The sequence below is a fragment of the Leptinotarsa decemlineata genome, unplaced genomic scaffold (genome assembly GCF_025532065.1).
Source record: "Leptinotarsa decemlineata unplaced genomic scaffold, Ldec_3_MD MMD2_tig00004307_RagTag_RagTag, whole genome shotgun sequence".
NCBI lineage: Eukaryota > Metazoa > Arthropoda > Insecta > Coleoptera > Chrysomelidae > Leptinotarsa > Leptinotarsa decemlineata.
In genome coordinates, this window is record NW_027412606.1 from 7,538,652 (window position 1) to 7,565,712 (window position 27,061).

The window sequence follows — 27,061 nt, forward strand, 5'->3', positions numbered from 1 at the left end:
ACACGCAAAACCTTTGTGCCTCTCACCAACAAACTAAACATGGTAAAGAGCTGAAACTGTAAATATATGATCGAGACGGTAGTACTAAAATAAAAAATGAAAAACGCTAATTTGATGTACGTAGCCCACGGAATTTGAACATTCACCTTATTTTTTTAACAGTCCACGTAAATGAAAGTTGTTGGATTTGATCAACTGTGCTGTTTTTTATGTGACCCTAACCTCAATAATGATGTGTTGAAAACAAATAATTGTTTTGCTAGAAACCAATGAAACTCTAAAGTAATTTCGTTATCAATAGAATCTCAGGAGGTTTTGAAATTGACAATTCTTGGCGTGAACAAATGACACGATGTTTAAAGGGTAGGGAAGTATACTCCCATTGTTAAGGATTAAAAAGTGAATAGTGAGAACAATACATAAAAGTTGGAAGATAAAGCTCCAGATGACTTCATTAAATTTTCTGTAGGAATCGAAGAAAATATAATCAACTCTCTACTGCTAGTATCAGACTCTGAATTACTTAGATTCAAAAAATTTACAGCTCAACGTATTTTTTTGCACCAGTTACATTTCAAGAAGTACTGGACACTAAACTCTTTGAAGAATTTGAAATGTACACATTTTTACAATTTAAACAGTTGAATATCAAAAAATACCATTGACATACTTCTACTACTTTATTTTATTCACTTTTGTCTTTTGGGAAATACTTGAATAAGTAAAAGATTTTGTGAAAGAAATTTTTTGGCTTTCTACTTCTCCATTGAAAATATTTTTCTTTCGTGTAGTTCAATGTTTATATGAAAGTAGCTGTTTCGAGAGGGCTTTTCTTCCAGTAGAAAATCAAAATCTTTCTGAAAAATCAAAATCTCCTAAAAATATACCCCTTTCAAATTAAAAAGATTCCTTTGGCTGGAATTTAATCAAATAAGCGAATGCATGTCATGACAGACTGTCATCGATGAAAGAGTGTTTTTTTGTGTAATTCAGTGTTCATATGAAAGTATTTTTCTTTCGTGTAATTCAATGTTTGTATGAGAGTTACTTCTTTACATTATCTACACATCTTTGTATAGAGTTACTGTTTTGCTTTTCTGCTAATCTTTTCTAAAAATACACTCCTTTCAGTTGGTAACCATCATCCAATATTGGTAATCTGTATATTCGAACTAGTTATTCGAGACGAATAACTAGTTCGATGATTCTCAATTTGGTTTTTGAAAGAACTACTTGTGCAGTGATGAGTGTGAGAGACAGTCAATCTGATTAACAAAGGACATCATATATCAGTAAGACTATGTGACTATGTCTCTCGTGACATCCTTCTTCAGAAGCTGAATTATTATGTTTTGAGAGGAGTTGTTCTTCTAAAAATTGCTATCGAGTTGTTGCAGTCAGTAATGAGAGGTCAGAGTCCAAAACTAATATACATGGTGTGCCACAGGGTTATCTCATATCATTATCCACTGATGAAGTTCATTAACACTAGTTATTACTGTAAGTTTAGATCGCTTTCTGTTTCGATGAGTTTGTTAGGGGTTAAAATGGACACTAATATATCTTGGCACAATCATGTCGCTGGATTTGCAAAGGCTGTTTCTCAACAGCTTGGAACACTGTTCCGAACCAGAAAAATGTACAAACCTTAGCAACTTGTAATGCTTTGTAAAGCGCAGATCAGGCCTTCTTTGGAGTATTGTTCACATGTATGGAGCTCCGCCCCTTAGGGTGGTAAATGACACTCCATGTCACCCTGAAGGGTGACATGGAGTGGCATTTATACTTTTTGTTCATAGAATATGTTGTGATATTAGATAAGTAATAATGACTTATGGAATAAATACTTTATCGCCTGAAGATAATTACATCTTATAGACAAAAGTTTTACAATCATTAATAGTCTACTGGCGAATATCTTTCATAAAACATGTAAATTGAATGATGTAAATAAAAATGACGATTTGAAATATAGCGAGCATAAACAGACAGAAGGTAATTGGCAAAATAAACAAATGTATAAGGTCATTCATTTGAAAATGCACAAGAATTTTATGTCCAAGGGTTCATTGAAATATATCAAGTCAAAAGCATCATCGAAATACTCCATAAGTATATAAAAGGCAATATGAACAAGAAGCTACTTTTCTGAATCTATTGTGAACCGTAATTTCTTTAGAAGGATTTTTTAATTATAGAAATAAAAAAAGTAATACTAGCAGGTGATCAAAAAGTTCAATTCTATTGGACGCGGTGGTAGTGCGCCCGACTCACGATCGGAAGACCGTGGGTTGGATTCCTGCCTCGACCAGATATTTTTCCCGAGAGAATTTATCTGGCTGAAGCTGAATCACACGTTAAAAGGCAAGACCTCGTTAGTCTTTAGCTCGAACAAGTTTTTCAACTTCTGAGAGTTGTTGTTCGTATGGGGGCGACATCTGATTAACGAAAAAACAGATTTGAAACAGATTCAATACCATTGAGTGCCTAACTAGGGGTCTTGAACTGGAATGAAACATTGGTCAAAAGTTGAAATTTTAGTAAAGCAAAGATCAGTCATACCCACAATATTTCAACCTGTTCATGCTCGAAAAGGCAATAAGTTTTCGCCTAATAAGCACAGTCAAATTCTTCTAATGCATATTATTGAAATTGATATACATTTCATTTTTAACTCCAATAGAAGTATAAAAGTTATGTGGCACAAGAAAACAACTGATTTCTAAAAACTGAACTCATTCCTTCCTTCTGCACTGCATTCACTTCCATGGTTTTATTGGAATGTTGACGCAATCTGCCTTTCATTGTTTTGAAGAAATGACGAATATACCCCTTTTCAAATATGATTTTCTGAACTATTTGTTCTACCAATGATATTTTCCGTTTTTGTTCAAATCTACTGATTGCCTGTATACAGAGATCCTAACTTCTTCCCTTGGTACAATCTTTCTAAGTTTAACAAAAACTGGAAACTTCTTTCTTTTGATCCACCCCCATTTCAGCAATGATCAGTTTAAAGGGAATGGAGCAGTAAAAATTATACAGTTTACCTGACCATTATACCACTAATAAGAGTTAATTTTAAGGAAATTATATGAATTACATCTTTCACCTTATAGAGACTTCTCAATATGTCAATTAATCAATGTCTTTGAGTTATTTGGTATAGTGTAAGCTCAAATATCGGAGTTTTCAAGGCTGGAATCATGATAATATAAAATATTACAAGTCAAATCAGACAAATACCTGGTAACCATTTTTTAAGAGGGTTGTATTGATATTTTGTAGCAACGTTGGTCAATGGAGATGAAGCTCTATACACAAGAACACTATCCATTTATGAAAACAGATCAGTGATGAAGAAGGAAGTAGAAACCCTTGTTTCTTTTTTTTTCTGCTGGGGTTAAATCTAAAATTTCTTTTATATTCTCCAAGATACTCACATTTATTTTGAGTAAGGGAATATTTTATAGCATATTTTTTGACGATTCTTACCTTGAATGTTACACAAATTCATATATTGAAGACAAAACTGAAAAACACAATTCATCCAGAAAGATCTCAAACTTGAACGAAGGCCACTGACCACCCACAGATTGTAACCATTTATTTGTTTCGTCTTTTGTTACACATAATTTTTTTCTGAATTGGGTCAGTATTTTTCATAAAAATACTGAAAATATTTTGTTTTAATGCAAATAAATGTATGTTCTCTTTTCTGAAGTTGAGCAATTCATAGAGCTTCTTTGAAAAAAATTCTATTCATGTTCAACTAAAAGTTGACTGTTCCAAGATATCTAGGCACACAGATATTTCAACTGTCTTCTAAAAATTAATGTAGTATATTTCATTATTTTTTGCACAAACGTTCAATTTTGTTTTCTATTTGTACAATGCATAGAAATTGCTCTAATTACAACTTGAAAAATTTTTGCAATTTCTATCCAATGCACAAATCAAAATTTGTGAACACTAATATTCCATTATTTCAATCATCAACATTAAATTTTGTTTTCTGTTTGTGCATTGGATAGGAATGTCCCTAATTACCACTTTAAAATTTCAACACAAAGTCAATGTTAAATTACACTGCGTTAAAGATTCTTAAAACATTACTTAATATTGGCGAATGAACTTAATATGTTGACTTTGAAGAATGTCTAGTTTGAGCACAAGATTAATAATTTTGAGGTGTCCAGGTCATGAGTTTGAAGTTGTAAGAATCTGTCCTGGTGAACATTTATTAAATCTAAACACTTAAGGAAACAAGCATGAATATTGCCACAGAAAATATATTATTCAATGTCTTACAACTGAATGGAGTATGTGAATGTAAATGATTGATAACAAAATAAAGTTAATAAAAAACATTTATTATATAATGAATACAAATGGGACATTCAGACATTGAAACAAATAAAAACAAAATCGTTGATGTATCTTACACTCAACTTAGTAATCTTGTGATTGGGATTTTGAAGATTTTCCTCCTGAGCCCGAGCTAGAACCTCCAGTTTTCTTCGGGAGTAGAACCGCCTGGATATTTGGAAGAACACCACCTTGAGCTATGGTAACGCCAGATAAAAGTTTGTTAAGTTCTTCATCGTTCCTAATGGCTAATTGCAAATGACGAGGAATAATCCTTGTCTTTTTGTTGTCTCTTGCTGCGTTTCCAGCCAACTCCAATACTTCAGCAGCCAAATATTCCATCACAGCAGCTAGGTAAACAGGAGCACCAGCTCCAACGCGTTCAGCATAGTTACCTTTTCTCAGTAACCGATGGATTCTTCCTACAGGAAACTGAAGTCCAGCCCGATTTGATCGGGACTTGGCCTTTGCTTTTCCTTTTCCACCTTTACCTCGTCCAGACATTATTTAATTTCTTTTGGTTGCCGGTTATTCGATACTAAACACTTCTCACAACTAAGAAAGCGGGAAAATGAAGACAAATCACAGTTTGTTCTGTTTTTATATCATGACAATTGACTTTGACAGTTGTACTGTCAAATACCAACGGTTTTTCTTTTTCCCACCAAATACATGAGTACTCTCGGCATTGCCAACATAGAGTTTTACTCTCAGAACAGTCTCGTTTTGGTTATAACAACATTTGATCTGCAAACCAGTGTTTTTTGAGCTTCTGGATTGAAATACTCGAACTATTTTCTTAATGAATATTTAAGGATATCAAGTATGTTGTTTATAAATACATTTATCTTGGTGTTGAATAAATATGTTTTTCGAATAATGTGGGTTTTCAAATGTGCTGTCATTTTTTGCAGTAATAATACAAACTCTCATGACTTTCTGAAACTATATAGTTTGAATTTTTGAAACTTGGTTTCGATATTTTACATTGATGTGTATTAATATGTTTATACTTGCGTATGATTTCTGAATTTCGAGTCCTATTATACCAAAATTACCTGTTTCGTTGGTTATTAACTGATTGAGTTTTAGATGAATGAGGTTAGACTATTGCAGATTGGTATAAAAATAAACGCATTTGTTGAAGGTTTTTCGATCATATAAAATGGCTGGAATAGTGGAGACAATTTTTAAAATTTTCTACATCTATATACTGTTTCTATTCTAAACTAACTTCCAGTACACTTTCAAATTGAATTTTTCTACGGAAAATAATGAAAATTGATGTCACAGCATAGAGTATTTGTTGGCCACCAATCTCGTTGCGGGACGTATAGTATTAATAGTTACAACTTGATTCTGAATGGCTCATATTTAAATTTAGAAAAAGTGATAATCGACAAAATTTTCACGAATTCACTAACAAAGTGATCTTTATGACATCAATAAAAATAAACAATAATCAATGAACACTATTCTAAAGAGTATGACTTATGAAGAAGGAGTATGGCTTATTTTAAATTCATAATCTATGTTATCACCTATCTATCTATTCTGATATTCCTACGGGAATATTTATTCCAAGGACACTCGTGAATACCATCTGGTATTTTCATGTGAGTATTTGTGTGGAAATAGAAAACCCTGTGAATATACTCACATGATATCGATCATTGGACTCCTGAGGGTTATCGTTCGTAAATACATTGTAGCCAACTCAGAAAATATTCTTTGCTCTAAATGAAATTCTTATCCGTTATGGTATTTTGCGATCCAATAGTTGTTTGCGACAACAAAAATATTAGGATAGAAGATGATAGAATGTCTATAGTTGCAGTTGCCAACAACAATATAGAGGTGAGCTATTGAATTCAACAGAAAATATCCGATGGATTGCTCCAGCCAATAGAAATAACGCGCTAGATGAATTCTACGTCCAGAACTTTCATATCTTTTATCCACGAGATATATCAATCGGTGGTGTTGGACTCATCGGCGAATTCAACAAATCGTCTTTATAACATAAAACCTATATTGCCATATTTAAATGTCCTATGGAGTCATAATGACTTCTAGCAGGTGTACAAAATGAGTAGAATACCCATCGGTGTAATTTCAGCATTTTAATAGGGATGGCAATGACCACCGAGGGGTATACTATGAAATGAGGCATTCTCGAAGAGAAAATATAAGTATTGGAAAAAATGACAACTAACGGCAATTGTCACCTCATGCTTCCTCCTTAAATTTACATATATCAGATTCACTTAGCAGATGAATTTATTGCAATAGTATTGAAGAATACATTCGTTTTCAATGTGAACGCTTCAGAAAAAGATATTCAGCTACGACTTTTGGAATTTTAACATGTTACTTCACTGGTATACACAAACGAAAGTCTATGTTCTTATATTTTGAGTAGTTGCTGCTTGAGCAGTAACAACCATCGACATTGGTAACAACTGTCAAATTTCACTGTTTCTGTAGTGGTTGTTGCCTGGAAAGGTACATAATTTTTATGTACAAACGAACGAACTTAAACAACTTTCAAACAAAGAAGTCTTCAGTTCTTCAAATATTTTTGAATTTTTTTAGATTGTGTGTTGTTTTGGTGGTCGTGTTGAAAAATATAACTGAAAACTGGACACGTAATTATAGCTAGAGCAGATTTTTAGTTTGAATTACATCACACTGGATTCATAAATAAAACGAGTAGTTAGGAAAAGTTGGAGTTCAGCATATTTTTTGGATAGTTTACAGGGAAGGAATGGATACAAACAACGGATCAGATGTAGTAGGCAATGGCCATAATAATCCTGAAGAAGATTTTCATGATGCAGAAGATGGTCAATGCTTCGGAAGTGGAAAAGATGCAGGAGATGCTCGAGGACAACCTGGGTAACAAACTAATCATAAGTTTACTTGTTTGAGAATCTTATAATAATGATACTGACATCCTTTGTGGAAGATATGTGACAAATCAATAATTTTGCGTTGGAGCTGGTCTAAATTAATGCTCCTAAAGGGTTGTTCTGCTACAAAAAGTGGGTATAGCTATGGTTGGATAATTCAATAAGAAAACAATAACATATATGAATTCTATGTAGTGTTTATAGCTTCTCCCAGTAGGTCAACAGAATTATAAGAATTGTCCCCTTGATGCAATTCCCCATAACAATTGAATAATCCAGTATTTGTAATAGAGGTTTCTTTGGTCTTTGAGCCAAATCGGACCTTATCTCCAAAAAAGTGGTAAAATTGAATAACCTATCAAGACTAAGATTTGAAAATTTCTATACTCTTCTTTGAATATATTAAGAAGATGATTCTGATCATAGAACAAATACAAAATGTATTGACACCTTTAAAATTCATCTGAGATGCATAGATACCCAGAGTGATCAGTTAACCACTTCCCTATGTGAAATATTTTGTCGGACTTACTCTACCTAAAGCACTATTTTTAAAGAGATCCAATGAATTACAGAATACCATACATGAAGGTATTGAGCTCACTCTCGAGATACTGCTTTACAATATCAAGTTGACATTTCAAAGGGCAACCACTAAACACCTGAACTAGTTGAAATTCTAGAGCACACTTCAAGTACATAAAATGAGTTGTAAAGTGATAAAGATTATTTTCAATTGTGGTAGTAATTAGAGGGTGATTTTTTTGTAATTCAACAAATATTATTTTGAAACAGATTTTTAAGTGAATAACCCAAAAAAGTAAATACATTTCTATTATTATGTATGGATTTGATTTCAAGTTAATTTTCCACTAATCTCTCTGTATGTGTACTTTTCAATTGGATGCGTTCTCATATGTTTGTGTTACTGATTACAGTTGAATTATTGTTAAAAAGAATATTCTGTTGGACATTGTTAATTGTATCAGAGATTTAACACTATACAAATTCCTGTCAGCTTTATGTCAACTGCTGATGATACCAAACACGAATCGAGGACACCTTATACTGCATTAAGGTTGGTCAAATTTAGAAAAATTGTTGTAATAATCACGTAAAGATTTAATCACATGTTGATTAACATACATTGATTCAGCTTGCCTATAAAGAAAGAAATTTACTAATTTCATAGGATTGCGTATCATAGGCGATTGTAAACATTAAATTACCAGTCACACACATTAAAATTATTTCATGAATTCTGTTGAAGTTTATTTGGATTACTGTCGTCTTATTTACTATGGAAAATATCTTTGAATTTTCTTTCAGACCCCAGTCTGGAAAAGTATTTGCACGAATGCCTGTTCCTAAATATGCCACCCACTACAGAATGGATCATCCAAAAAGGGGGTTAGCATTGATTTTCAATCATGAAGTTTTTGAATGTGGTGGATTGAAACCTCGCTCCGGTACTAATGAAGATTGTAAAAACCTCAAGGAGTGTCTAGTAAAATTAGGATTCGATGTCCAAGTCTTCAAAGATTTGAATTATACTGATATCGAGTTTCAAATAAAACAAGGTAGTTTATCTTTAATAATTCTATTGCTGATTGGTTGGGTTTTCTCCAGTGAAATTTTTTGATAGCAACAAATGCGATTTACCAAGAGTAATCTTTCTTTGTTTGGTTAATGAATATTTTTTTAATTTCTTTATGAGAACTGAGATTTGAAGTTGAACATTAATACACATATTCCAAATAGATTTTGATTTATCAATGACCTTTCTATAGATATCAATGTATTGCTGTTGAAGTTTTGAAAAAACTAAACGAAGATTCATGGACAAAGCATTCAGAATGTAAACACATTAAGCTTTCACGTCAAGTAATAAGACTTCTTCAGGACACTAAAATGCAACAACTTTTGCAAGTGGGTTTAGTTATTCGAATCCCTAAAAGATATAAAAAATGATTAAATCTGGCATTAGTAATTTCATTTCCGAACCTAATGTTTTGTTCAGATTATAAATGCTCACATTTTTTGGCTCTCAGCTAGTGTTTTGATTGTGAAAATTCAAAAATATTGCAAGTTGTGATTTGTGTCTTGACTAATCTTTTTTTGATTTAGATAAGTAACAATTTTTTTCTACATATTCTTCCTCCAGACATCTGCAGGTACTTCATTCAGTTGAATAACTGGTTATTGTATTATCATTCTGAATAAGTAGGGCCTGCACTTTCAAGTGATTTTTCTTATCTGCATGAAATTTCCATTCAAATTCATATCTGTATTTTCTTCTGCGCAAATACTTTGACATCTCACTATTTTTCTATAAATTTAGTTTACTTTCATTTTATTTTTCCTCTACCAATATTTCTTGTTAAGTGATCTTACTGTTAGATAATCTAGTATCGATTTTCATTAAAGTTTTCCATATCTAATTTTGCTGTTTACAATGCATAATAATTTGGTGTATTTATTCACCATTAAAATTATGAACAAATTTTGCACGAATTTTCTTCGTGTTTCAAAAGCAGGATCATCAGCTTTTTGGTGATTTCAACTCTAAGATTAACTGTGTTTTCTCGTACTAATTATCCGTAGTTTTGTAATTCCGCTATTTCTCTTTAGGAAACAGGGCTCTGTTCAACGGAGATCTTAACTTCAGGCAATGCAAAAAAGTGACAGAAACTGCGCTTCATATTTCATGCGAATGTGAGGCAAACAATTTATAGATAACCCAAATTATGTGCAGAACAATATGATGAACATCCGAAAAGTTTGTTGAAATGGATGTTATTGAAAAACATGGGGAAAACGCAATAAGCTCATAAGGTTGCAACATTTTCCAGAGACTTTGACGAAATGGACAAGTCAAACAACTCCCAAGTATTAAAAAAAATGTTGAGTATTTATGGTGTCCCAATTTTAGATTTTAAAGGATGAAACTAGTGTAGGGAGGGTCACAGATCAGGCAAAATTGTTTTAATTTAATCCGAAGTTTCGGTTTATTATTAAACCACAATCATGAGTGTTGAAATGGTACATTAATTATTAGTTTGTAGACATAAAACTTTTACAATGAATCACAGTTTGTTGAAAGCTTGAAATTAAATTCTCTGGTAATACAGCAATATGTGAAATTTTATGATTATCATGCACATTTGATATTTTTCCTCAGTTTCATGCACCAATTGTTATATATGGCATTTGTGTTTCTTATCGTTAATTATGAAAGCGTCTCCGAGTTCTTATTATAGATAATCTCAGAACTTGGATTATTGAAGGGTAGCTATCCCTAAATCGAAATTTAATAATGAGAAATTCTTGATATCAAACCCCAATAACATGCATTTATATTATCTGACCGATCTTCCAATACTGTGCAATACTTGAAAATCGAAAAGAAATATTTATTATGTTAAAAGTATAATCGTGGCATATATTGCTATGACAGCACTCGGCTGTGAGAAGAAGTCATTTCACTTTATTATTGTGTAGATTTAAAAAAAATTGAACAATAATGAAGACTTGTGAGCTGTTTTTAGTTTTCAGCTATAGCATTCCTAATTTTTTTGTTGAGCTTCCATATACTAGTGAAATTATTGGTACCGTACTATCATATTCATAACATAGAAAATTAATTGATTATATCTATTTTTGATGTATCAGTTTGTGAAACACTGATAAAGATTATTGATACTCACTGTTATCACTAGAGTGCTAATCAAATAACGGCACCTTCAAGGTGCCTCTGTCAATTCTCACTTCATATGAGAAATACACATTGTTTTCACATTTCAATTTCATACATTAATACTGGTAACCAGTAAACTTTATTTGCTATTGCATTAGCTTCCTCATATAAAATAATATACTATTATGTTCTCTGATGACTAAAATATTATAATAATAATATTTATTCAGTTGGATCATCTATAGATGACATTGAGTATGTCAAAAAGTGTACAAATACAAAATTAACATACAAACTCTGTGCACTTAAAGGCACAATATACAATTTACATAGATAATATAATATAATATATAATAGTCAAAATCTAAAATAATCTGCTATTTATGCAACAGCATCGTTACTAAAATCAGCCTAAAATGTTGAACATGTACATACTATATAAAAGTTGAAACCAAAAATATTCTGTTATTAATGTAACAGCATCATATTTTAATATCTCATAAATGTATATACTTGTAACAGTCAATATTCTGAGATTTTGGAAGATGAGTTTGCAACTTATCCATCTAGTAACTCCTGCTATATACCTTATTGTTTCTTTTTTGAATTTGTAGTATTGTGGAACAATCACTAGATGCTCCCCAAGCTATAATATCATAGGAAATGTTATAATGAAAGTATGCATGGTAGTACATTAATAAGAGTGATGTATTTACATTCCAGCGTAGTTGTTGAATATAATAAGATATTGAGGATATCTTTTTACAAATTGTATCAATATGCTTGTTCCATTTGAGATTTTCTGTTATCTTCAAACCCAAAAATTTTGTCTCCTCTTGTTGAATTGATCCATTAATTGACGTTACTAGTAAACTGTGATCTGGAGTTGTTCTTGAATGATTGAAACGTAAAAGTACAGTTTTCATTTCATTCAACAATATACCATTGTCGGAGAACCACTTTTGGGTTCTTTTTATTTCATCAGATGCTTTATTAACTGTCGCTTTAATATTTTCCTGAGTTATCAATAAAGATGTGTCATCAGCATACATAACGAAATGATCACTATAAAAATCATTTACATATATTATATATAAGAGTGGACCTAATATAGAACCCTGAGGCACCCTGACGGAACAATTTTTAGATTCTGATTTATTTCTGCTAACCTACATACAGCCTTACATCCTTCCTGCTGAAAGGACTTGAGAGGACGGACATATCAGGAGGGTAGCATTATATGCATCTTCACTGAATAACCACCAGTATGCTTATCAAACCGGCAAATCGACAGATTCAGCATTAAACAACCTCGTTGAGAAAATCTCCCAATCCCTTGACAACAAAGAGAATAGACCATAACTGGCTGGAACTATGCCATGCTAGTACACAGAACTGCAACTACGACTCTTCCAAGGCGAGGCTATCAGGTTCAGGGTCACCAGGGGCTGCCCTCAAGATGGGGTACTATCTCCCCTTCTGTGGTCGCTCCTGGTGGATAGTCTGCTCCATGCCCTCGACAGAAGAAAAGTTGATCTGCAAGCTTATGCAGATGACCTTGTCATCCTGGCAAGGTCCACGTCGGGAAGGGTAGCTTGTAATATCCTCTAAAGCGCGTTGGACGTTATTCTCATTTGGTGCCTGAGGGAGCAGATGTCTGTCAACCCCAGCAAAACTGTGTTAATCCCCTTCACAAAGAGAAGGAAATTGGACGATCTAACGCTACTTTCCCTCAATGGTGTGGCCATTCCATTTGGAATGGTGTTGAAATATCTTGGCAATGTCATTGATAAAAGACTCACCTGGAACGCTCACTTGGAAAAAGTTTTACACAAAGCCAGACTGTCTCTATGGACATGTCAAAGGATTTGTGGTGAAACTTGGGGTTTAGGTCCCAAACAAATCCATTAGATTTATGTGATGATTGTCAGACTAATGATTACGTATGGTGCAATTGCTTGGTGGCCGAAGGCGTTACAGAAAAAGGCCCAAGCGAAGCTCTCTGGCTTACAGAGAAGGCTTGTCTGGCTATCAGTGGTGCCATCAGTACCACACCGTCAGCGGCCATGGAGATCCTTCTAGATCTACCTCCTCTCCACATTTTTCTGGAAAGAGGCTAGATGGACTGCATACAGACTTGTGCACATTGCCAATTGCACAAATCAATTCAATGCAGAATGCAACAGACTGTTGGTTGACATTGGAAGTCGCAGCATCCTGGAAATGACCTCCAACTGTCAACAGCGAACTTCCTTATAAAGTACTATTCCCGAGTAGAGAGGACTGGATCCTGCAGGAGAAGGAATTATTAAGATAGATCACAGATGGATCAAAAACACCTTCCGGTTCTGGTTCAGGTGTTTTCAGTCGCAGACCTAGGACAGAGTTATCTACCTGCCTAGGAACTTATGCGAGTGTATTTCAAGCGGAAATTTACGCTTTTGAATTGTGTGCGGAGAGATTGGATAAATCCAACCTCACTCACAAGTCAATAAAAATATTCTCGGACAGTCAAGTGGCGTTGGAAGCTCTTGGCTCCCACCGAGCAACGTCTAAATTGGTAGCAAACTGCCAAAAAAGACTCTCCTCGATAGGAAGACTAAACAGATTGTCTCTGGTCTGGATTCCTGGCCATACTGGCCTGGAAGGCAATGAAGCTGCTGACTCTATTGCAAAGGAGGGTGCTGCAAGCGGCTTCATTGGACCAGAACCTGTCATTGGCATCGCTTTGGGCTTTGCCAAACAAACACTCAACACCTGGATGACACCTGGACTACTGGCAGAATCTTCCAGGATTGGCTCACTCCAAGGCGTTTATTCATCCTGCGAAGCTTGATTCCAAACAGTTGATTCCTACTGTAGTAGGGATGAATTACAATGTCTAACAGGCCTTCTTACACTGTCATTTGAATCATCACACACACAGAGACTTGGACTGTCGGAAGACAGTGTGTGCCTCCTCTGTCTGGAATATGATGAAACTGCAGAGCATATACTTTGTGCCTGCCCCGCTGGGGACCGAATCAGGTTCTTTGAGTTCCGCAGATCCGTACTCTCACCATCTGACCTGAAAGACCACTCATCATACAAACTAATCGGCTTCGTTAAGAAACTGGGTTTATTTGGCCGAATGTGAATAGGTGTGAGCCACAATAAACCCTTATGGGTTGCGGTGGAGGGTCGAATAGACCCACTCACTTTAGACCTACCTACCTACCTACTCCAAACTGTAATGTCTCACTTATATACTCACTGCACTTTTGCCAGACAAGTCGATTCATTCCGCCAGCATAAACATTGTTTTTTCGGGTTTCGATGAAATAGACGAAGGTCTGGTCTTGATTGGCGAAGGTTGTACTGGTGAGAAACTTATCGAAGTAGTACTTGAAAATATAGTAGTCCGTTGGCGAGAGGTCTGGGTAGTATGGCGGGTGAGGCAGAACTTTGATGCTCAATTCGTTCAATTATCAGACGGTGATTTGTGAAACGTGCAGACGGGCGTTGTCATGGGGCAGGATTGTTATATAAGGGCTAATGTAATCAATCATTTTTAGTTTAATGCATAAGTTTGAAAATGTTCCTATAGGAGGAAACTGCAGTAACATTAGTTATGAATAAAAGTGGTAAAGAATGTAGAAAAAGTTTCAATTCTTATTTTTCATATTAAAATTTATGTTATTTTATGTTCAGCTGCACGAATGGACCATTCATCTAGTGACTGCATCCTGGTAGCAGTTCTTTCCCATGGTGAGATGGGAATAATATATGCTAAAGATACTCCTTATAAGCCAGATTACCTCTGGTCACCTTTTACAGCTGATAAATGTCCAACTCTAGCAGGTACAACACTTCAACCTTTTCAAATTTTTTTTATTCCACCTTGAAATTGTTTCAGGTAAACCCAAGATGTTTTTTATGCAAGCATGCCAAGGTGACAAACTTGACAGTGGTGTCAACTTGTACAAGACTGAAACTGATGGTTTAATCTGTGATACTTACAGAATCCCAGTGCAAGCTGATTTTCTAATTGTCTATTCCACTGTCAAAGGTTGGTATTATGTTAAAGATTGAAGGTTCAAATTCTATAGTAAATTTACTTATGTAATAAGTTAATGTAGTTGGGACGCTCGGTTTCCAAAAACCATCACAACTGAGCTAATGTACTGAGCAAAAATCACATTAGTGCAATAATTGTTCATGTCTCAACTCAACTGGTACGTTTACTTCAAATCAAAATATACTTTTTTGTCTGAAGATGAAAAAAATCTCATCAACACAGTGTAGAACATAGCTGGATATGCCTTTATACCATGATTCACATGATACTGATTCAATAATAATATAATATATAATAACAGTACATAACAGTACATAAAAGTATCTAGTAAACTCTAAAATTAATAAATAAAATACAACATTAAATAAATACTAATACTGAAGTGATGAGTCAGGTTATAAACAGTGTCTCAAAAAATTCCAGATCTTGAAGAGAATTTTTTAGATTTTTGCTGAGCACAGTATATGTTTTAGAATGTTTAATTTATTTTGTCAGATGATTGAATATTTCAGAATTGGATTTCTTCCTGAAAATAGTACAGCGAACGTGTCATGCGAGGCAGCACTAGTAGTAGGGACAAACAAACTATTCGCATGTTAAACAGTGTTATTCACGTAATAATAATTTTTTATTTGAAAATATAAATCTGTTATAAAAAATTATTTTGTGCTAGTATAATGCCAACAAAGTATTGCTCTTTTGCGAATTGTACGTCGGATAATCGATATCTGGAAGAATATCATTATACCAGTTATAAAAAACCTCATATTAATGAGGTTAGATGTAAGAAATGGGTACATGCTTTGAGGAGGGTGGATTAAACAGTGCAAAAAATGAATAAATATTCATATATATCCTCTAAACATGAAATGAATTGTAAATTTTTCATAGTTAATTAGCATTGATAGAATGAGATATAATCTCAATCGTTTATTGAAGTATATTCATTTATTATATTTAATCAAATTTATTTCATTACCATCTAAATTCGATTCATATTTCACTCGAAAATAAATCTGAAATTCATAATTATTTTAAATTTCTTTTATTACAGTTTGAATCTACCGCTACTCTTTTACTAGAGTCTGTATACTAACATCTTCTTGTTTCAAAAACATTTTTTTTAATTGTACTTTACCATATGTTTGTATGAGGATTAGGCAGTGTTTGTCCCTACCGAACTACTAGTGCTGCTAGTGAGTGATGTTTCGTACTTCAGGAAAAAGGTTCATTATAAATGCATGACTATATTATTTGATTTGCTTTTGGAATTGAAAGTTTTTATGTCATCTCATTGGCGGGTGATTCCATCAATAACCTTGTATTCTGATTTGTTTTTGTATCCATAACAGGCAGTTTCGAGAATTAGTAGTGAGAGTAAACAACTGATGTGTCTTGAATAATTCTTTACAAGATACCTTGGTCCTACTCTGCAAAAATAGTGCGAGTAGCAGGTTTTTTGGATTAAAGATTGAGTTGAAATGTTCTTGGTTTCAAATACCCCAGAAAGCAACAATGTAACAAATGTGAGTCTCAGTCAAGGCATGGTATGGTGAACCCTTCTTTAATGTTGCTATACCTAATTCATTTGCAACTATATGCAGTCTCGAATAATTGAAGACAATTGTTTATCCTTTATTGACATGGTTCAGGAAACTCAGTTCTCCATCCATGTGTACCACTGAAAACTTGTATACATTATTTTGTATTAGGCCATTACCTAGAGGAATATCAGCCAAAATACACTGAAAAGATAAACAGTTTTTTTAATGTTGAAGAATAAGAATATGAAATGGTAGTGTCATGTGCAAAGATTATAAAGGTTGCCTGCCAATTCATTAAAACAGAACAAGAGTAAAATTGGTCCAAGCTATGAACTTCGAGGAACCCCACATTCGATGTAATCTGAGTTCTCTGTTTCAGTTCTGTCCACTTATGTTTCTGTTTTCTGAAACCATAGTATTTCATTTTATGTAGTAAAATTTATGGTTTACAGTCAAAGGCGTTTGACAAGTGTCACAAAATAGCACTTCACTCACCACTCCATTGTTTATTGTATACAGTTCTTAGAGAAGGATGAACAGAGCATCTCCTGCACCTTTTTTGGTCTGAAAACCGAATTGCTTCTTCGCCAATTCGATTTTGATCACTGTTTTCTTCGACTACCGTTACGTAGTGCATCAGGAGTTCTTGTCTCATGGTCGTACAGTCAGTAAGGAGTATTATCTTGAAGTTTTGCGCCACTTGCGAGAAGTAATACGAAGAAACCGTCCGGTATTGTGGTAACACATTTCAAGGCTTTTGCTGTGTGCCCCTTCACTAGTCATTGCTTATTCGTATTTTTTTAGTCAAAAACAACACCATAATCATCCCTCAGCCACCGTTTTCACCAGACTTGGTCCACTGCGACTTTTTTCTGTTCCTATTACTGAAGAGATCCATGGAAGGATGGCGTTTTGCTGCGATTGAGGAGTTAAAAACTGAATCGCTGAGACAGCTCAGAGACATACCAAAAAGAGCATATTAGAACTGCTTCAAAATTGGAAAAAACGCTGTCACGAGTGTATTATATTTGGTGGAGCTATTTTGAAGGGGACAAAGTAGAAATTGATGAGTAAATAAATAAAAATAATAATACATGTGAAGAAAAGCAATGAAAACTTTCTATGTTTTTTACCACTTTTATTTGTAACTAAAGTTACTGCAGTTTCGTCGTATACGGACATTTTCAAACTTATACAAACTTATGTGTATTTTATAAGTTTGAAAATGTTCGTATAGGACGAAACTGCAGCAACGTTAGTTACAAATAAAAGTGGTTAAAAATATAGAAAGTTTTCATTTCTCTTTTCTTCGTTATGATTTCCTACCACGTAGTAACGGCTACATCCATCAATTTATTAATAATAAATGTCATTTATTGGTGAATACCGAAGGACCATCAACTGAAGTCCTTCAGCCAGTGTACAATTTTTAAATATTTGCAGTGATTTTTACATATGCTTACATAATAAATTTGAGGTACATTATATTTCTGACAAAAAAAAATTATAAATTATGAGAGTGATTTGATGTTTTCACAAATAGTTTTTTCCTGGTATTTGAATTTGGATGGTTGTCCTTCAGCTCTTTCCCTACATAATAATGCCTGTAGGGTCTTCAAGTTAGTCTCATTTTTGGCAAAGCGGTTTCCTAGGTCTGATAGTCTCTCCTTCATAGGTTTCACTTTTGTAGTTCTATAAAGCAGTGCGTTTAAGGGATTGAGTAGTATATTCTGAGGGTGTAAATGTTTCAGCTGTTGGGAGATTTTTTAATGCAGGATTATGACAACTTGAATAAATTACATGTGCATATTCGAGAAGTGGACGACAGATTATTTTACATATTTTAGTTGCAGTTTTAGTGTACTCTGAAAAAAATAAACTTCATTACTTTTTCAACAGACCTCGTCAATAATATACTGTAGAAATAATAATATTGATTTTTTTTCTCTATCAGTTTCAATGAATTATACATTTATATTCCTTCAGGGTACTATTCATGGCGTAACACAACCAGGGGTTCATGGTTCATCCAATCTCTCTGTGAGGAACTTAAAAATAGGGTGAATGAGTACGATGTCATGACAATCCTTACTTTCGTATCACAGCGTGTCGCTCTAGATTTCGAAAGCAACGTTCCTGATTCCATGACGATGCACCGCCAGAAACAAATACCTTGTATTATGAGTATGCTCACCAGGTTGATTCGCTTCAAGGCCCCTTCAAGTGCACAGTAAATTATTACTGAAGTGATGTGATCCATTAGAATAATTTGAAAGATAATGAAATGCGCTCTTGTCTTATCTTAAATACTTTACTTTTTAACCTTGTTTTAAGTATGTGTTTCATATAGATTTTTACCCATGTGAAGGTTTATCTAGTATATTATATACGAAGGGGTTAAAGTGCATGTACCGTCTCCTATTCACAGTGTTTTACCAACATTTATGGGAAGTAAAATATTATTTTTGAAAAAAGAAAAGTTGCCTTTAAGTCCCTCGAATATTTATAGGGCGTTATCACTAATGTAAAGTATAAATGATAAGGACACAAGAAATTGTTTTCAATGAGATCTTATTTTAAATGTTGTCTGGAAAGGAGTTTGTCAATTTTTTATCAATGAATAAAAAGAGCAGCACCCATATATTGAATATTGCACTAAGTTTTTCTCATTACCTTTTTCTATAATCAGATTTTGAAGCTAATATATTTTTTCAATTTTGGAAATTTCTGTTAGTTTAATGGGTTATACAATCTCTTGCCCTTTTTGTTATTAGTGCCATATTAGTGTTGATACTTAATGAACTGATGTTATCTAATACAAAACAAGGCCCATTGAAAACTAATTTCATGTGTAAACTTTCTACTTAAATCCATTTGTTTTTTTAATAGTCTATATTTTTTTGATCTTGTGGGTGTTTATAAATATTATATTTATACGGGATGTTTTCGGTTCTTTTGTTATATTTTCTCACAAAAATCCTAATACAATCACTTTGTATAAAGCAAATGTTGATAAATTTTACGGAATGAATGATCTAGCAGCATTGGAAGGTACCAGTGATCTCACACAGTGAAATGTTATACAGATTACAACAATTATTTTGGCTGATCACTAAAATTAAATGAAGGTTTTTTTGTTCAATATTCACTTGATCTGTTTCTATTTGAAATATGGCTGTAAGACTGTAAACATCCTGTATATACCCACATATAGAATTTGACATTTAATCTGTCAATATCCACTGTACAAGTTTTTTGGTGGTGAATATTTCTACTAGTGATAATTGAGATTGATTTCATGTTAGACATTAAATTCATGCCATTTGTATTATTTTTTGATTAATTTCAATTAGTTTGTCCTAAACCACAAATTGATCTGTTTTCCTAACAAAGTAATTATCTATTTTTTGAAGGTTTTACTTTTCTAAATCTAGTCACTGCCAATATGAGTGATTTTATAAAACATACAATTATATTTTTCTATTACGTACTAAAATATTGCTTTAGCATATAACGTACTGGAGGTATTAGGCTTCGAAGCAACTATTTTGAAACTATCTATCAAAATTACTGTATACTGTTGATTGCAAATGTTATCTCGAACTCCTGAGTGTTATGAAACCATATAAGATTATCCAACTATGAATGATAATCATTTCTGCTATTTTCTCTAAGTATGATTTGGGCTTCGGAAATGATAGATTTGGTTAATGGAGAAAGCCTTCAGCATTTACGATGCCATATTTTGTTAAGCAATTATTCCTAGCTTGGGTTCAATTTGAGCAATTTGCTCTTACATTTACTGTGTTATATTTGCCCAGTGTCATTGTAGAATAATTTGTGATTTAAATGGAAAGGCAATACCAATTTATTCCTATGCTCTCTTCAGTTATTACAAATTAATCCACAAATATTTGACATGTTTATCTCTTGTTTAATGATCACAATATTTCAATACAGTTTTAGATTTCTAAATAGTATCAATAGTATGCTGAATCATACAAGAATGAAAATCTATATATTTCCGAAGACAGTTACATTGGAGTAATCTAGAATGGCTTCTCCAAAACCGCATTTGTCAATTCAATTTGAAAAAAAATGAGTTTCAAATTTGTTGGATATGATGTAGGTACACTTGAGATGAAATTGGAGTAAATCTTTTTTATTCCAATGTATTATGTTTCAACGGACTGACTCTCTTCATTACCACCTTCCACTTGTACCTACTTTATTTGATTCCATGTCATGTTTTTTATATATTATATACATTTTTACACGAGCAGTTGTTTTTGTAATAGTTTCCAATAATATTAGTGATTCATAGATTTTTGGAAATATATTATTTCAGATACAGATTTGTAATGATTTTTCAAATATCTAATATATCCTCTTTCCATTCCCTCTTTATCCACTTCAGAAAATAGCAAAAGGTGTTTATCTTTATTCAGTTTTAGTAGCAACAATTTCATGTCTTGTTTCTGTTTTCTAGCAACACTATATTTTCCTTTTGTTTTAGCATGTGGCTCAACCAGAGTTCTTGGTCTTTTTATCTGTCTTATTTTAGTGGGTTATCAAATAAATTTCATTCAGTACAACTGAAAACAGTTGTATTAGGTCGTTTCAAAAAGTTTTGTTCGTTTTAGTGTCATGTGTTTTTGGAGTAGACAAACTTAAAACTCCTCAACATCCTTTAAATAATATCCTAGACAAAGCACGATCTTGGTTTGCATCAAATGAACTGATTTTCAATGAACAAAAAACAAGTAGAAACTTTTGAAACAATAAACTCAAACCAAGCTGATAAAACTGCAGTCAAATATTTAGGGGTTTATATTGATACACATTTATCATGGTTAGAACATATAAATAACATATGTACCAGGCTGAGTAGATCAACATATGCAATTAGAATAATTAAAAGATCCGCAAACCAGAACGCAGTCCTCACTACATATCATTCTCTTTTTCACTCAGTTCTAAGATATGGAATAATATCCTGGGGCAGTGCATCAAAATATCATCTTGAAAAAGTGTTTATTCTGCAGAAATCCGCTGTAAGAAGTATAACTTTTGCCAGATGGAATGAAACTTTCCGTTCGATATTTAAAAATCTCAAAATAATGACACTATATTCAGTTATTGTTTATGAAAACCTACTAAATACAAATAATTATACCTATCTACAGACCTACATCATCATGATACTAGAAATAAATCATGACCATGTCATGCAAGCAAAGGACGGAAAAGGACGGACAATATTGGTCTTAAGCTATACAATACTTTGCCACTTTTGCAATTTGTCATTTAAAAGATTTAAGTACTCACTGAAGTTTTCCTTAACCAAAAATGCTCTGTATGACATCAATGAATTTTACAGAATTGTCCAAATGAATAGAGATGCCTTCAAAGTGGACACCTAAATAATATATTCCCAGTTGACTAATATGTATGGGTATTGAAATGTAAATCGTATTTTTGTACTGAACATCTTGATGATCTCGATGTAATATTTTAACCTCATGAGTACCGTCTAACTCTCAAACTCTAACATGTTTGTAATCTAATTTCAAATGTGTTTATTTATTTTGATGAGTATGTTTTCGTATTTTTTACTTCTCAAATTGGTTGTGGAATCTCAAAATGTTTGTAGCCTGATTTCAATTGCGCCATTTGTTCTGACATGTCTATGAACCTTGTGTTTCTCAAGATGAATAAAGATATTAGCTTTATATCTCAGTAAATATTCTACTGTGTCGTGGTATATACTGATCAATAGAGAATTTTGTACTCTGTACATTGATGCTGTTGATTTTTTCCAAATTTGAATTTTTGCCTCTTTTCAGCTTATATAATGTTAAGCGATTTATATCCAATTTTTCTCTACGAATTCAAATTGAACCAAAGCGCTGCAGAAACACTCCTAAAAAGTAACCAGTCATTTGGCACTGATAGTGTTGATCAACACACTGTTCGACGTTGGTTTGAGAATTTTTTTTCCGGAGATTTTATCCCTGAATATGAGCCTTGAAATGGTCGACCTACAGTTCTCCAGAACAAGGACTTGAGGACCCTGGTGGAGATTGACCCATCAAAAACGGTGCCTAGGATGGCGGAATGACGGTGCGCCAGCTCCCAGGCGGGTTTTGATGGTTTAAAACATATTGGAAAGGTTAAGAAGCTTGAGAAGTGGGTGCTCCACTATTTAATGATTGATAGAAATTGTAACTTTTGGAGGTCTGCTCCTCTTTGCTTTTGCGCAACCACATTGATCTTTTTTGGATCGGATCGTTACGTGTGATGAAAATGGGATCCTCTACAACATGAGACATTCAGGACAGTGGATGGACACAGAGGAGCCACCTAGGCAGTTCCCAAAAGGTAAAAACCCACCAAATAAAGATCATGGTTACTGTATGGTAGTCAGCAGCTGGTGTGATTCATTATAACTTTCTGCAATCTGGCTAAGCCATATCAGCAGAGTCCTTTTGTAAGGAAATCGACGAAATGTACCGAAAAATTGGTCAGCAGTAGTCGGCCCTTGTCAACATAAGAGGTCCGATCCTCCTCCATGGCAACCCCAGTCCTCACGTTTCACAAATCAGTCCAAAAATTAGAAAAATCGAGCAAAAACAGCCTTCGTCGACTTCATTGACGAATCTGAGCACACAATTTTTATGCTGTCGGAATTATTTAACTTGTGTTACGTTGGCAAAACGGCACTGATACAAATGGCGTCTATTTCTATTGATTTGAATGAGTATTCACTGAGATATTACGATTCAAAATAGACTTTTTAATATATATTAATGATATGGAAAAATATGTTGAATGTGACTACATTCATATATTCGCAGATGATACTCTGATATCAGTAAGTGATGGAAATAGCGATAGAGCAGTGATCAAAATAAATGATGTGCTGAAAATTACGGATAAATATTTGAAAATGAATAAATTGGAGTTAAATGTAAGTAAAAGTAAGGCAATGATAATTACTACACCTTATAAATATAGACAAATAAATAGTAGTAACATTAACATAGAAATAAACAATGAAAAAATTGAAATTGTGAAGGAATTTAAATATCTGGGATTTATGTTGGATAATCATTTATTATTTATTAGCCACTTTGACAAAAACAATCTTGAAAAACTATTTCTTTAATAGAGTGTCCCAAAACTTAAGTCTGAATTCCAGAATAACTGTGTATAAGACTATCATTCAACCTCATTTTGAATATTGCCCTACATTACTATAATGCTTTGATCTGAATGAAATATCCCAATTACAAAAGCTACAAAATCGAGCAATGAGAATAGTATTGCGATGTAGTAGGTCAACTCCTATATCATTGATGCTGGATACTTACACAGTTATTTACTGTGGAGCGAAGACTGACATACATAACTATGATCTATATCTATAAAATGATACATGAACTGACTCCAACATACTTGGGTAAGTTTATTATAACTGTAAACCAAATCCACACATACAATACTAGAGGCCAGAATCATTCATATGTAAACAGGCAGTACCTCATATAATGTAAAAAGTTTATTTTTTGAAGGATTCATTCAGTACAATAGTTCACCATAATATGTGGTAGGTATATATATATATATATATATATATATATATATATATATATATATATATATATATATATATATATATATATATATATATATATATATATATATATATATATATTATTATTGTATAATCTAGAAAGGTTAATGCAGTCAAGCTGCTGGAAAAATAATTCCATGAAAATCAAAAAATAAATAGATAAGTACTTTTTGATTCCAGGTGGTTCCACTTATGTTTATATATCTATATATTTTTTTTTTTTTTTGTAAATTAAGATTGTCCTACTTAAATGAATAAATCAATCAACTCATAAAAACGGAGAAAACTTTTGAAACAACCATATATTTTTCTCCATATTAAAATGAAACTTAATACTTCAGAAATTATCTTAAATTTCACCTTTTTGATTCAACTACTTGTCAAGACCGTGCCCAGGGGGGAGTTCAAAGCCCCCTGGGCATAAATTGTTGAAAATCTTGTTGACTCTACCAGTAACCACGTGCACCCGGAAAAGTTAATTTTCTACACTTAGGCGCCTAAAAACCTACCTACGGAATTCTTGTGGGCAAGAGAGGCTAACTGGGTTGGCCCTAATGGCAATTCACAGAGATATTTTATCATCCCAACTGATGATGTTATAACAAAATTTGTCCATAAAATAGTCTGGAAGGCTTGTTTCTGAATTGTGAATTGACTGAACTGGAAATTTGAGGTTTTTAGTTTTGAAAACGAATATGTTAGTACAGTTTTTTCAGTGAAAAGCTTTTTTCGTGCTAATGTAATGGTAATTAATTGAATTTGAATTGGCAGGCCTTTTTTATTGGGACGTCTCTCAAAAATCTGGACACGGGCTTGCTACTTGTACTGATAGATTGTCCCTAACTTCTACTGTCAGAATGTAAACTTACTTCTTCCTATAAAAAACAACACTTTATTGTGAGACTTTCACCAAACATGTTTCACGTTACAATGGCTTTTTCGGGCGTGTCTTTACTAGTGAAAATCTCACAATAAAGTGTTTTGTTTTTTAATAAGTTATAGATTTTCATCATATATTGGCTAATTCCATCATATTTCTCCTTCGTACTTGAACTATTACATTCTCGGCCAGTGTTTAGTTCATTGGTCACTATTCTATTAATGTGAAATGTATCAAGATACTCTGCGTTTTCCAGAAAAAAATTCCAGGAATGGCATGATGTGCATACAAGGTGGGTCAAAAAGTTTTTAATCATGATAAACAGTTTGTAAGAAAGTGGAAGTGTAAATGATACAAAAAAAGAAGTTAAATTAACTGTTTAATATTAATAGAAAACGAATATGTTGAGAAATAAATTATTTTGAGTCGAAATACACTGGGAAAATATCTGGGAACTGAACATGTGAAACCCTTCATATAGGTACCACTCGCAAAAAGGAATGACATACGGCTTTGGTCTTTAGTAAGGCAATGATTGGTTCAGAACAATTACAGAGCTGTTCACTAGATAATGTCTAGTTACATGTACTGTAGAGGCAGACGAAACAATGGAACAGAGTTCTTCATGTTTTATGTGAGACACCAAAGCCTATAGAAGTGATTAGAAGTAACAGTCATCCATAGTAACAAACAATTTAAAAAAAACACATTCTGTGAAGCCAGCACAGAAATTAGTGTTAAAATCTTTAATTTGATGTCATCGTGACAAGTCCATTGCTTGATTAATATATTCTCAAACATTTAAAATATGATCAATTCGGTGTTTTCAATCTTATTAAAAATAATTCTAATTATTCTATATGTCTGATTTATTTCTATCAGTTTTACAGTTGATTTCATCCTTCAAGTTACCATTTTATCTTTTTGGGTAATATTTATTTTCATTTCAACCTACAATATTAAAAAAAAAACATATCTGTTTTCCTGAAAGCCAATAAAACCATAGATGTAATACTATGACTTTCTTCTGAAAAAAGGTCAGTATAACATACAGCTACAGAATGGACGGTATAGAACTCAACAGAACTCTAGAAATAACAGACCTTGGTGTTACTTTTGATTATGACTTATCATTTAGATCTCATATACTGAATATAACAAAGCCTCAAAGATGTATGGATTTGTAGTTCACAACTCTAGGCAGTTCAACAATATTACCTGCATCAAACATTTGTATATCACTCTTATTAGAAGCATTTTGGAATATGCCTTCATTATCTGGTGTCCTCAATATAACTGCCACAAGTATAGAATTGAAAGAGTTCAAAACAAGTTCCTGAGATATTTTCACTTCAAAGAAGCGGGTAACTATGACCTTGATATTTCCAAAGTAGTGCTACTCGATACCCTGTCTTCTATCAAAAATCAATTTCAAATGTACCTGCTTATGAAACTAGATTGTTTTGCACATTTTATATTGAATCAGCAAGAACAGATTATTATCAAAATGCTCCAATAAATGCTATGTGCAATGCCTATAATAATGTATAAAATGACTTTGATATCTTGTTTCAAAATATTCCAATAATTGTACAACTCTTGTTGAATATTTGTTTTTATAACTTTTTGTCATTTTGTTGTATGTACAAATCTATTTGTGACATTTACCTTTCCTACTCTGTAACTGGGCCGTGGTCTGTACAGTTTGTAAATAAATAAATATTACAAGAATATGTTCACTTATTTTTCAAAGAAAAAATTCAACGGCATAAAATTCAATTCAATCCCGCTAAACTTTACATCATATAAAAAGATTTGATTGGCTGACTTCAAAAATTTGTATACGTCGCGCACTTTCATAAACGCCGTTTTCTGCGTAAGCTCGGTGGTACTTTTTCAAGACGGGTCTCCTACAATTTTTTAAAACCATTAGTTCTTTAATGAATCACTTCATAGAAACAGCTTAG

General features: G+C 33.1%; 2 protein-coding genes across 2 annotated transcripts; one reads left to right on the forward strand and one right to left on the reverse strand.

Moving 5' to 3' along the window:
• Positions 1-4,352: 4,352 nt before the first annotated feature.
• LOC111510886 (histone H2A) lies at positions 4,353-4,987 on the reverse strand. The gene has a single exon (XM_023166842.2). The coding sequence runs from the start codon at positions 4,870-4,872 to the stop codon at positions 4,453-4,455; it is 420 nt and encodes a 139-aa protein (XP_023022610.1). The 5' UTR covers positions 4,873-4,987; the 3' UTR covers positions 4,353-4,452.
• Positions 4,988-6,872: 1,885 nt separating this feature from the next.
• Positions 6,873-20,933, forward strand: LOC111510887 (Death related ICE-like caspase). The gene is made up of 5 exons (XM_023166843.2): positions 6,873-7,266; positions 8,610-8,860; positions 14,668-14,817; positions 14,873-15,025; positions 18,565-20,933. The coding sequence occupies exons 1-5, from the start codon at positions 7,136-7,138 to the stop codon at positions 18,810-18,812; spliced, it is 933 nt and encodes a 310-aa protein (XP_023022611.1). The 5' UTR covers positions 6,873-7,135; the 3' UTR covers positions 18,813-20,933.
• Positions 20,934-27,061: the final 6,128 nt, after the last annotated feature.